The sequence below is a fragment of the Truncatella angustata genome (genome assembly GCF_020726525.1).
Source record: "Truncatella angustata strain MPI-SDFR-AT-0073 chromosome Unknown BKA67scaffold_3, whole genome shotgun sequence".
In the NCBI taxonomy this organism is placed as follows: Eukaryota; Fungi; Ascomycota; class Sordariomycetes; order Amphisphaeriales; family Sporocadaceae; genus Truncatella; species Truncatella angustata.
The window spans coordinates 2423805-2437508 of record NW_025763383.1 but is presented as its reverse complement, the minus strand read 5'-3'; the positions used below and the strand labels follow the sequence as shown (position 1 = coordinate 2437508).

Here is a 13704-nt window from a genome sequence, read left to right as displayed (position 1 = left end):
CAAGAAGTACAACGCCGATTACCGATTCGCAAATTGGAAAGACCAAGGACCCCTTCCAACTTGTCTCGGTAGACTACAATTCATAACATGGCCGCCACCACAGAGACAGCCCTGAAGGGCTCAAGCGCTGTTGCCCCTGTGAAACATCAGGTTGTCGACAAGGTGCCAAAGCGGTTCAGGCAGATCAAGTTCGGCATCCAGTCGAACCAGGATATCGTCAACCAGGCCGTGGTCGAGGTCGCGGACAGGACCATGTACGACCTCGACCGTGGAAGGGAACCAATCAAGAACGGTCCTCTGGACAAGCGCCTCGGTATATCCAGCAAGGTCGCTACTTGTCTGACCTGCGATCTCAGGCTTCAAGATTGTCCTGGCCACTTCGGCCATGTCCGCTTGCCTCTGCCTGTCTTCCACATCGGCTACCTACGATTCACCATGAAGATTCTGCAGGAGATCTGTAAAGATTGTTCCCGCGTTCTGCTTACTGAGCCCGAGCGCCGCAGCTTTCTCAAGAGACTCCGCAAGGCCCCCGATAACATGAACCGCCAGGCCATTCTCAAGAACGTCAACGAAACATGTAGGAAGACCAAGACTTGCCCATACTGCGGTGCAACCAATGGCCAGATTCGCAAGGTTGGCCCGCTCAAGCTGGTCCACGACAAGTTTGTGGCCTTCAACAAGTCCACCTCCCAGAAGAAAGTACCACCTCAGTCCAAGATCGACTTTGACAACTCTTTCATCGAAGCCAAGAAGCACAACAACGACCTGGAGAAGCATGTACGCAAGGCTATGGAAGATTTGAACGCCCTTCGTGTCCTGAAGCTCTTCAAACAGATCAGCTCAACTGATTGCGAGTTGCTGGGTCTTGATCCCACCGAAGGAAGACCTGAGATGTTCCTGTGGCAATTCATCCCTGCACCACCTGTCTGCATTCGGCCATCGGTAGCACAGGAGGGGGCAAGTAACGAAGATGATCTCACAACCACTCTCAGTCAAATCGTCTTCATTTGCAGTCTGATCAGAGGAGCATTGCAGAAGGGGGCCAGCTTGCAGACTATCATGGAGCAATGGGACTACCTTCAACTCCACATTGCCGTCTACGTCAACAGTGATGTTCCTGGTTTGACCAACACTGGTATTGTCAAGAGTATGAGAGGATTCTGCCAACGTCTCAAGGGCAAACAGGGTCGATTCCGTGGTAATCTGTCTGGAAAACGTGTCGACTTCTCAGGCCGAACTGTCATTTCGCCTGACCCCAATCTTGGTATCGACCAGGTCGCTGTACCTATCCTTGTCGCTATGAACTTGACATACCCGGAACGAGCCCACCGCGAAAATATCGAGAAATTACGAAAGTGCATTCTCAACGGTCCCAGTGTCTACCCTGGTGCCCAAGGCATCATCAAGCAGGATGGTGACCTGGTCTACAAGCAAACATTGAAGTTTGGTGACAGAACCAGAGTCGCTAAAGAGTTGCGCTTTGGTGATGTTGTTGAGAGACATTTGGAGGATGGCGATGTTGCATTGTTTAATCGTCAACCATCACTTCATAAGCTCAGTATCATGAGTCATTTGGTCAAAGTGAGGCCTTGGAGAACGTTTCGTCTAAATGAGTGTGTATGTGGTCCATACAATGCTGATTTCGACGGCGATGAGATGAACCTTCACATTCCTCAGACAGAAGAAGCACGAGCGGAGGCTATCAACCTGATGGGTGTCAAGAACAATCTAGCAACACCCAAGAATGGTGAGCCCGTCATTGCTGCTACGCAGGATTTCATCACTGCCGCCTACGTCTTGAGTGGTAAAGATGTGTTTTACGACCGAAAGACGTTTGCGTACATGTGCCAACACATGATGGATGGCAACGTCCACCTTGATCTACCACCACCTGCTATCTTGAAACCTCAACGCATGTGGACAGGCAAGCAGGTGTTCAGTGTCTTGATGAGACCAAACAAGCAATCGCCTGTTATGGTCAATCTGGATGCAAAGTGCAGAGAATATCAACCCCCGAACAAGTCATCGGACAACATCCGCGAAAGAACACGTGCCCCAGATATGTGCCCCAGTGACGGTTGGCTTGTAGTGCGCAACTCGGAGATCATGTGCGGTAGAATGGACAAATCAACGGTAGGATCCGGAAAGAAAGACTCGATTTTCTATGTCATCATGAGAGATTTCGGCCCCGACCAAGCTGTCATCGCCATGAACCGTCTCGCTAAGCTTTGTGCTCGAGCATTGACTAACCAGGGATTCTCCATCGGTATTGGTGATGTCTTCCCGAGTGCATCCCTAACAGCGCAGAAGCAAGTACTTGTTCAAAACGCAGCGAGAAAGACAGATGAGCTGATTGCTTCTTTCAATGCAAAGACATTGCAAAAAGCAGCAGGTTGTTCTATGGAAGAGACTTTGGAAAATTCCATTTCCGGAACGCTCAGTCACGTTCGTCAAGCTGCAGGTGCTTATTGTATCGAAACCCTCAGCACAAAGAACGCTCCGTGGATCATGGCTACTTCAGGTTCAAAGGGTTCGAACATCAACGTCGCTCAGATGATCGCTCTAGTAGGACAGCAGATTATTGGAGGATCGCGTGTTGCCGATGGATTTCAAGACCGTACATTGCCGCATTTCCATAAGCTTGCTCGCCAGCCCGCAGCCAAAGGTTTCGTGGCAAACAGTTTCTATACTGGTCTACTTCCAACAGAATTCTTGATGCATGCCATGTCTGGACGTGAGGGTCTGGTCGATACCGCCGTCAAGACTGCCGAGACCGGTTACATGTCTCGGCGTCTCATGAAGTCTCTCGAGGATCTGTCCGCGCAATACGATGACACAGTTCGTACCTCTGGGGGTCATGTAGTGCAGTTCCAGTTTGGTGCGGATAAGCTCGACCCCGTAGACATGGAGGGATCAGCCGTGCCTGTGCATTTCGACCGCACCTTCTCCCATGCTGAAAACCAAACTTGGGACAACAATGAGCGAGCGCTCTTGCCGTTCGAAATTCTGGAAATTTGCGATTCCATGATCGATAAAGAACGAGCGCGTTATCAACGAAAAGGACTTCTCCACGGTGAAGCTCTTGCTTACGAGGACCAGACTGATTATGGAATAGATGAGCATGAGAGTAGTCGTCACTTCCTCCGGACCATCGAAGCTTATGTCTCAGGTCTAGCAACCAAGTTGGCCAAGGTCCGAGAGGAGTTCGGGTTGGATGCAAACCTCGAGAAGTCTGGTATGAGCACCGCAACTATCGACAAGAGAGAAAAAGGCAGCCCTGCAAGAGGCCATACCGAGAGGGTCGCCAAAGTTTCGAAGCGTACTCTGGTATATTTTATAACCCTTTGCTTGGAGAAGTTTAAGAAGGCCCATGTGGAGCCTGGTCATGCCGTCGGAGCCGTCGGAGCACAGTCGATTGGTGAGCCCGGTACTCAAATGACTTTGAAGACCTTCCATTTTGCTGGTGTCGCCGGTATGAGTATAACTCAGGGTGTGCCTCGTATTAAGGAGATTATCAATGCATCCAAGACTATCAGTACACCGGTCATTACCTGTCCTTTGGAGAACAACAAGCAGATTGAAGTAGCACGAGTTGTCAGAGGTCGTATTGAGAAGACCTATATCGAGGATATCCTACGCCACATTGAAGACGAGTGGGAGCCACACCGAGCATACATTACGCTTGCCATCGACATGGAGTCGTTGGAGGCCATGAATCTTGGTATTGGGTTGTACGATGTGAAGAATGCCATCGTGAAAGCCAAGAAACTCAAGATCTTGGATGGAGATGTCCGTGTATATCCGATAGATGGCACACTTGAAATTGCTGTTACCCTTCCCGATGAAAGCAAGAGCCGAAGTGTCCGTACAAAGACTGAGATGCCGGCCGACATGCTTACTCGCATTAGTCACCTAAAGCGCGTCCTGCCAGCTGTTCCTGTTTCTGGTTACCCAGACGCAACTCGTGCTATTATTCAGACAGGGGAAGAAAAAGCCGCGCGACCTGGCGAAACACCAGGATACACTCACGCTGTTCTCGTTGAAGGTTATGGTCTTCGTCAATGCATGAACACAGAAGGTGTCATCGGCACGAAGGTCGTCTCCAACAACGTCATGGAGAACAACCAGGTCCTCGGTATCGAAGCAGCACGAACAACTATTGCCAAAGAAATTGGCGACGTCATGGGAGATATGGACATCGACCCTCGTCATATGGAGCTGCTTGCTGATGTCATGACATACAAGGGCGAAGTTCTTGGTATTACACGTTTTGGTCTATCAAAGATGCGTGACTCTGTTTTGCAACTTGCTTCTTTCGAAAAGACGCCTGATCACTTGTTTGAAGCTGCCGCTGGCATGAAGTGTGACAAGATCGAGGGTGTCTCTGAGAAGATCATCATGGGACAGACCATGACAGTCGGCACGGGTGCATTCCAGGTCGTGAGGAAGTTGGGACTAGGTAATGAGCACCTACAGAAATTGCCAACAGCTTTTGAGGATGCCTGGAACTTGGACTTGAAGGGGAAGAAGAAGTTCAAGCCCAAGAAGGCGACTGCAACGGCGGGATATTAATGGGACATGCAGGAGCTCAGGCTTCGGGAGCAGGTCTATGAAGAGGATGATCAATTATGATTGCATTGCGATAAGGAGTTCAGGTCATGAATACTGCAGGGATCCAGCCAGTCATAAAAGGGCGATCTCCTGCTTTTGCTCTTCTGCTTTGCTCATCGAAGCCCCTGTATAGCCGATGTAGAATTTTGTCAACCCGTTGTTCTTTTTGTATACGTTCATGCTGACCATCGAACAAACAAGCTGTGTTCATGCACTCAGTGCAATTGTGTGCCTCATTGCATCCATAGTCCTGCGATATCTTCTTAGTAAGCCAGAGTCTTCTTGCCACAAGCAAATCTTATTGGAAATCAATTGAGGACTTGCTAGACACAACCAATAATAAGGTTGGAATTTCATACCTCAGATCAGGCTGTGGTCTGAAGTCGGGCGCGTGTGCTTTCATTCACTGATGGTTCTATGTAAGACGAAAATGAATTTTATTCATTTATAATAATGGGCAAAATTGTTACTTATAATTGGAAACCCTTGATTCTCGGAAAGTAAGGCTCATGATTGCAGCACCAAATGAAGTTCCCAGCCCAGAGTCAGCTTGGTTCGTGATATTAAGCACATCTATTGAGAGTTCTGCCACTCGCGTTGCAAGATTTGAAAGAACTTACGAAAGCCAATTTACTAGGATCCTAGTGACAGTGTCGTGACTATACATCTTATTATATGGGTTTCAGCGACAAAGTGTGGAGCTGCGAGGAAGTAGATCTATAGAAATGCGTTCGTAAATACGCCAGTGGCATCGCACTACTTTTCCAGCACCGTGCGTTTGGCGACCCTCTCTTCACCTTTGTATCACCACGAAATAGGGTCATCCCGATTTGTATTGGCGTAAGAGACAATGACATTCTCATTCGTCCCCCTTACGTGAACTCGCCTCTGCCTACTTGTCCACACTGTCAACGAACTCATGGCTCTTAGAACCCTGGTAATTGCCAGCTGAATATGTTTCTGGGAGCGAATTAGGTCAGAGCCAAACGTGATACAAATTTCAAGTGTGTGGTGGCGAAAGCTTACAACCAGCATACTGGATGCTGGAAATCGGGCGGCGCTAGGGTAATACTGAAGAGACCAGCCGAAGTATGTCCCTCGCTTTCCATAAAAGGCACCATCGCTGCACTTACAGCATTCAGCTTTTCAATGGAGAATATGTAAGTACCAATCGTACGTTGGCCTTTGTCATTGCCCAGCAGGGTATATGGGGAAGCCCTGATGGTTAGCTCGACGAACAGGCTGAAAAATTGCCCAGCGTCCCAAAGACCCCAGTGAAGATCAGCATCCTCAGTCTCAGAGATCACCTCTAGCGTTCACTACCTGTGTTTCGATGATATTCTCAGAACTGTAGCCATAAAGGGGTGTGTAAGCGCTCAGGCCACCCCCAATGTAATAACGAACGACTCCGGCTGTGTTGCCGTTTCCAACCGCTATGCTCGTCTAAGACATGTCTGCAGCATCCAAATATATATCATCTACCAACGTACCTGCACACTTTTGATAGGCATGAAAGGACTTTGGAGCTCTTTAATTAGAGTGCTGCCCTTGATCACGGCAAGTTCTTTCACTTCGTTTACCTCAACACCGGTGAACAGGCTCAGCTCAATGATCACACCCTCCATGCTGACCGTCGAAAAATGGCTGTAATTACCTGAAGCTGGGACTAAAGGTTTCGAGGCAGATATCAGATGCTTGGCAGCCGTTACGAAGTCCATCTCCTTCCTTGGCTGAATGATGGCGGACGGCACCTTGAGACCGTACTGCGACCATCTCCATAGAGGCCGTCCATTCAGCTGAACTCTCGTCGTTCAGAATTCGCGAGCCATCCGACAGCAAGAGGGCGAGAGATGAGATGAAGCATGAGTTCTCCATGATAAACTCCGGTTTAAAGAAGGCTCAAAAGTTGTTCGAGGATAGGCGATGACTGTGACTCACAGCTTACCTGACATTCGGTGTTGTGGACTGGACGCTAAGCCGATCATAAAGCACGTGAAGCAATCTTAAATAAAATAGTCCACTGGCTTATAGGCAGGTTGGCGCAGTGCAGGCCGTTGGTTTGTATAGTCCGTACGTGTGAATATATATGCACCTTGAGCTGGCTGAATTGTGGCAGTTCGTTCCCTTGTAGCAAACACCGAACCAACTAGAGGAGTGTCACATTCCACCCCAAAACATGCCATTTTCGTCGTGCTGCCAAATAAGTAATAAGTAATAATAAACCCACCACTTTTTACTTTTGTTCCTAGTTTTATTTGATAGTTTCTGGTACGCAGTGTATGCGGTGTAAAGTGTTGTGTACAAAATATGGTTCGGAAGGAAGCTATCCACGGACCTATCAATTCGTGGATATATAATGCACATAATTATCTAACCTAAGTGCCTTAGACGGCTATAATTGCAGCCATAGTGGTCTAGTTACGGCGATAGCCGCGGTGAACCCCTTAAGTTACCGTATTAGTTTCAATAACCGAATGGTTTTAGAAGTAAATTATTATTTTAACATAGCATTTTAAGGTTGTCATTATACGTATTTACTGTGATTGTTTGAGATAATTAAATAAATAAATATATTACTATAGATCCGTGCATGTCATAATACGAGTGTCCCTGATAGTATGGTTAGCGATAGCCAGTCAACCGTTAACCTCCGTTGCATTCTCTTTTGCATGGGTCAATTAGCATAGTGGTCTTAGATATGAAGATACCGAAGAGAAGATATCCAATTGTTATATCATATCGCCTTTATATCTCCCCATGTTATATTTATAATGGACATACATTTCAACCTCTATCGTACCTTCTATTCACTTATCTTGCACGGCTATTTTCTCAGAAGACATAGATGATCAAATGTGAAATGGGCCACAGCAATATGAACTAAAGCAAGATGCTAAATCTACGAGCAAGATGCTGAATCTAGGAGTAGGATGCTGAATCTACGAGCAAGAAAAACTTAAACGGAAGCACATTGAACAGATGAGACCAAATCCGTTATGTCTATGGCGTCATGGTTGCCATCCATAATGTGAGTCTTCGCGATCATGTGTCGGTAATAGGCTCTAGCCGGCTCACCAACGAGAATTGGATTACAGTCTGAACCGCTGTTCGCACAGGTTCGATCGCAATTAGATTGTCGCGGCAGCTCATTCTTTCAGTTATACCTTCCAAGAGACTCTCAAACCTGTCATATGTGCTGGAGATGGTGTATGGCTTTGTAAATGTCATTTTGTCCCGTGATATTGAGAATTGATCTTTTCCCTTCTAATGGCGTAAAATCCACGTACATATCGGCCGCGTTCGGTACGATTTGCTTAAGCCACAATGACTCTTTCTTTGGACATTCCAACAATTGGCCCACCAAACACCCGTACTGTTTTGTGGTGGTCGAACGATCCCGTCAAGCCGAATGGGGTCGTGGAATCGGTCCGCCGGTTCGTCCAGTATACCGATGGTTATAACAGTGGTTTTGGTCATAGTTTCGATAGGACGGCAGAAGATTGTTTGACTATGTCGAGGTTGATCCAGTTCCATTCCCAGCTGGCTTTTAGATTACAATCGTGGAATTCGTAATTCGTGTATTGGATAGGAACCCAATAACTCTTAAAAAAACATTATAAAGGCTGCGACGTTACTATGTGTAGTACTTCATCCGAAGCGTACCCGTATAGTTTACCTGTTTAGATGTAGACATTGATGAGATCTTTATATAAATGAATGTAGTAAGTGTCTTGTCCGGACATCACCAACTCTCTGCATGCTAGCAATATAAAGACGATAGCCTAAATTAAGCTCACGTCACCAGCGCCATGCCGGTATTTGACATGTTTGGCATTGCGTGGCCCCTTTACGAAGTCGGGGTGTGTAAGAAGTATCGGTCGGCCTGATGTATTTGTCAGTTACTAACATACCTTGACTATTGTTACTGCTACACTTGTTAATGAGGTACATCATCATTCCAGCATAAGAAAGAGTGTTAGTCGGTGACCGCAAAGTAAGAGGTCCGTGATGATGACCGTTCGTAGCGGAAAAATACGTGCAAGGATGAACTATTATTCGTCAAGATCTACGCCGTATGTCTTGCTGAGCTACTGTCGATGTTTCAAAGTCGAACTTGCATGACTTCGCCCGGGCCTATGAATGGCTAAGTAGGCTGATAGCTTTCCCCCGCTCTGCAGTCTTACGACCTGATGGTTCAACGTGACGACATCTTCAGACATCAAAAAAGTCGTAAACCATTTTTTTTTAAACTATCCGGATCTTGGGCTTCACAAAGTGGTCTTCAGCTCTCTTGGCCTTGCGAGTTATGTTCCCCGATTAACATGCAAAGCCAACGGTCCCGTTACCTCCTGAGGACGGCCGAGCCACAAGAGGCAACTGATAACTTGTCAGTCTTGGTATTGATTCACAACACCCACCCTATCGTGCCTTGATAGTACATCTCAGAATTTTCCAGCGCTTTCTCATGGACAGAAGCAAGTCCGTTCCACTTTCCAGCCTGGTTAGTCTACGGACTTCGAACTAGACATGACACACGCCCATGCTTTGGAACGCAAGACAATAGCGCTACGGACAATATCTTTCCCACATCAGTTAAAATTCGGATAGTGGTCTACATCAACACGGAATCGCGGGTTTTAAAACGCCGCGCCGAATGCGCAGAGAATGGGACTACAGCTTCAACGGTCGGTGCTCGGTTGTCAACTTCCCAAGCAGCGGACATATCAGTCACCGAAGAACACCGCTGCATGACCAAACGGCTCAATACTGGATCAGACAAGGTATTCCAAAGTTCAATATCATTCATGTTGGAGAGATGCTGGGTGTTCACAGTACTCTAGCTTGAAAGACGAAGGATAGCCAAGTTTGTTATACTCTTACTCAAGAACTTGATGACAACTACTTCACCTGTTATACAGCAAATTCTGACATACATTCACAAATGAGAACTGCCGGTTTTATTTAACCGATTGCTATAATACGGCACAAGGAATGAAGTACGGACGTTTGATTTGCGACTTGCCGACACTGCGTCTTCTATTTACATGATCATCACGAAAATTCCAAATACGGAAGCAAAGTTTCGGCACCAGGAAACGTGAAACATTGCAGAGGAACCCAAACTCTTAGTTTCGGACATGATTGGACCACTTGAATGTACTTTCAACGAAGAAATTATAAACTTTGAGCTGTATCAATGGTCTGTACAGGCAATCGAGCTACACGGACGGACGCCCCAACCAGCTCTGGGACAGATGTCGTTCCTCTTTATATTTGCCTCGAGCTCTTCATGATATCTCTGCATGCCGCTCGTCTGTTTGTTGACTTAATTGTTCTGTCAACCCACGTCCCTCATTGCTGTGGGCCGTGATACTGAGCCGTCTGGCGGACTTGGGGGTCCGTAGGGGCATCCGGTCAAGTCCGAGCCCCTGTGATGAGGAGCCGGAAATGAAATCAGAGCCATCACGATGGTCATGTGGAATGTCTGTGAGTTGATAGGAATTATCCTAAAAGAAGGACTTGGGATGCCGATTTACTGATTCGTAGTCTTATAAGTTTGGTAACATGTACCGTCCTCATCGGTCAAGTATCCCTTCAAGCAAAGAAGCAACGGACATGTCGCCGCGAAACGAAGAACTTGAGACTACATTTCTCGACACGGCAGCATATCAACAATCAACATCATTGGCTAGAACATGGCATACTCATCAGTAGTGGACAGTTCTAAGCTTAGAACTTGCTGGCACGAGCATTGCACGATACAGGAAGAGCCGTGATCGCGGAACACATTATCAGAGGTCACATTACAGATATATACGATACCCTCAGTACTGGAAGCAATAATCCTATATGTTATAACGCATATGAACGATAACTCAGACAACAAGTCTCGAACTGCTGCGATTAAACGTACTTGTGTAATTACATGACAGCACTCAGCAACGGTCCGCTGGCAGCTGGCCAAGCCACGGCGTCCCATGTTCAGTCTTTCAATAATTCGGCTGGTCGCTACACAAAAATATCCAGCATAGGCACGATATCAGCTCCAGTACCTCGACATGATGGAACCACACCTCCGCTCACCTTTGTCAGCTTCACAAGATTCTTACCACTCGAGAGGAATGTTACAGACATTCAGAATGTATGACGAGCTTATTTTGCGTACTCGGGACCGAGTTGTGATACTATGGGCGTTGCTGCAAGACAACGTGGAAGCAATTCCCAAGGCTGACCGGCATTCTAGAGTTACACGACATCTACCTTTTCGCATGGGCACTATCTAGAGTTCCGAAAGAGGGAAGGTTTTTATTATTTATTTTTAAGATAAAAAGATTTACACGACCGTGGAGGAGACCATCTCGGCGGGGGTGTTTAGCGTGCACTGCTTGGGCCGAGGACAGCATAAGGATCAGCGGCTGGGCTGACTGAAGGCTGGTGACGGGATTGGCGTCAGCTATGTCTTGCGAAACAAGCCGGAACTGACCCTTACGGCACCATCTCTCACAATCTTCCGGACTTTGAGGTAGGACGCAAATCCGAATCAGCCATCGACGAGCTTGGGTAAAAGTGTCGAGTAAGTCTACGAACTAACGTTTTGAAGTTTCGAGCAAAGTTACGGAGTACTGTGCCGAGCCGAAGGGAAGCGCTGTACTTCTGTAATTTCCATACAATAAGCTTTTCTGGCAATGGGCCGTTTACACAAGATGACGCTGAAAAGCAAGAGTTCTTACAACTGGAGCTCTCATGAAGTTTCAATAGCGTCAGTCTCAGTCGCGCGACTGATGCACCTTGCACGGCCAGCTCATACATACCTGCATGCTCAATTATTCCTTGCCCAGAATCTGCTGCTCGAATTGATTTGTCACGCAGCTGCGAACAGCGGCGCCTACGTGCACCGAAGCACACGCGCGGATTCGAGTGTAGCTAACACGAGATAGACTGAATCTTCCGGGCACTGCTTTTGAGCTACAGAAGCACGTCGGGCAACTACAATCATGAGCAATGTCGAGGACTTGCTGAGCACTTGGCTTGATTGGCTTGAAGTTAGATCCCCGGAGATCTTCTCGTATTACCTACAAGATACATTGTACTTTTCATAGAAAACAATTCATATCATTAATCTGAGCAATGCGTTTCCAATTGTTTCGTGACCAGTCGATCTTCGTTGTTTTGTTTTTGAGCACAAAACTTGGCAGAGGGTCAAAGTACTAGACAGTTGTTCCGAAACATCGGATGAAGCCCTAGAGTACAATGGAAGCCTCAGTTAGACAAGACGAAACTGACATGGCCGACAGAGCGTCCCAGATGTCATTACACTGAACAATGGTTGTTCCCAAAACTCAATCCGTTTGCCAACTCTGGCGAAGTCTTTCGTCACTGATCGACCGTGCTTAAATCAAATGGTTGGTATTCTCAAGGTTTTCACTGTTGAAAATTGGATGGAGAAGGGCGTTCTTGGCAACCTACCAGGGTGAGACAAGAGAAATAAGGTTAAATCAAGAGCGTACCCTTTTGGATTAGGCCGCGGATATAATTCATGGCCATGGAACAACCTGTGAGTGGCTTGGCTGAAGGAGGTCAGCCTCGATCTCCCATTGGCATGTCCTTATCCCCCGAAATCCAGCGGATGGTCGGCAGGTCTAGCGCACATTGACCCAAGATCAAATGCGAGATGTGCAGTACCTAGTGGCTAGCTACAGGCGAGCTGGGCTGCCGTTGGGCATATGCGTATGCATAGATAGAGAGCTCTCTCGACATGCACCGCGCCACACAATGGAAGTGTCATGGACGATAAGGACGAAAGACAAATAGATTGCAAAGCAGGTGTCTAGGTCCGGGGTCGGCGATATGGGTTGGTTGCGAAGCTGTCCATTCCCGGTCATGACTTTGCTTTGGTCAATCTGGTGATAAGCCTCATAATAATGAGTTGGAGAGATCGCAGCACACGGCATGCCATTTACGCGGCTGGTTTGTATGAAAGTCAACAAAGCTGACGTAACAGAGCTAAACGCAATCCAGCTGTACAAGTCGTCGAAAATTCCACTTTCGTTTGTACAAACTTGTCCAATAGTGTTGGGAAATCGAAACTTCGGGGTCATTCCGTATTCGTCAGGTCTACTATGCTCATTCCCGAAACAGGTAATATCCAATTCCACACCCTTGCAGCCCTGCTATAGTTGCCCACCTTGCGGGATCAATGATGATCTTCCTCTACTTTTTGACAAGCCTGTTACTTAGCGTCCACTGGGAATTATTTTATCTGCCAACAACTACAAGTAGGCCAATGTTTTGTTTCGAGTTGTCGTTCGAGCAGTTTGGGTAAGTCGATCATGGCCCTTGCGCGTCGATCAACTTAGTTTCAAAGCGGGTTGACAAACTGGGGTTCCTAGCCGGGGTTGACAGTCCTCAATGTGTTGATTGTGTGATCACGTACTATGTATATAGCTAAAAATGGGGCAGTGATTCGCGAAACCTTTTGGCCACTGAAACATCCAAAGCGAGTATTCGACTATCATTTCCCAGCCAACTGGAAATGTAGATTGGGTTCCAGATCCCCCGGTGTCCAACCGATTATAACCAGAAAGAAAAAAAAAGGCGAAATGGGACGATGCCCAGGCGTGGCACGATTAGCACCGCGGCGAGTAATAGAATTGTTAAGGGAAAACAATCCGAGAACATGCTGTGGTTCATGCACTTCTGCACACGACCCTATTGAATTGTTGAATATTTGGCATGAATTGACTGACACGCGCATACGAGAACGCAAAGACCTTTTTTTTGCGGTGGTGTCTTGTGCCTGACACAACCAAAATAGCGCCGGCCTGTACTTAGCATGTTCATAGCCATTGTGCACTAAAATCGCCCGTCATTGCCATCTATACTGCTCCACCTCGTGCGTAAGAGTGGGCGCATAATTCAGCGAAATGCTGTCACGGCTTTTGGATGAGTGCAGAGTTCAAGTCGGAGAAATTCTACTGAAGATCTGAAAATCTCGGTCGGTAATCGCCTAGTCAACGTAGCCCCAAAGCTACACAGATGTGCGTGGTGGGCCAGATACGACGGGCTGCGGTTGACTCACCAGGTCTTTCAGCC

General features: G+C 47.2%; 2 protein-coding genes across 2 annotated transcripts; one reads left to right on the top strand and one right to left on the bottom strand.

Annotated features, from left to right (window-relative positions):
• Nucleotides 1-87: 87 nt before the first annotated feature.
• BKA67DRAFT_636154 (DNA-directed RNA polymerase III) lies at nt 88-4814 on the top strand (the record flags this gene model as incomplete). The annotated part of the gene is made up of 2 exons (XM_046105672.1): nt 88-3235; nt 3272-4814. 2 exons carry the CDS (start codon nt 88-90, stop codon nt 4570-4572), a joined length of 4449 nt encoding a protein of 1482 aa, XP_045959925.1. The 3' UTR covers nt 4573-4814.
• Nucleotides 4815-5907: 1093 nt separating this feature from the next.
• BKA67DRAFT_657583 (uncharacterized protein) lies at nt 5908-6236 on the bottom strand (the record flags this gene model as incomplete). The annotated part of the gene is made up of 2 exons (XM_046107139.1): nt 5908-6054; nt 6102-6236. The coding sequence occupies 2 exons, from the start codon at nt 6234-6236 to the stop codon at nt 5908-5910; spliced, it is 282 nt and encodes a 93-aa protein (XP_045959924.1).
• Nucleotides 6237-13704: the final 7468 nt, after the last annotated feature.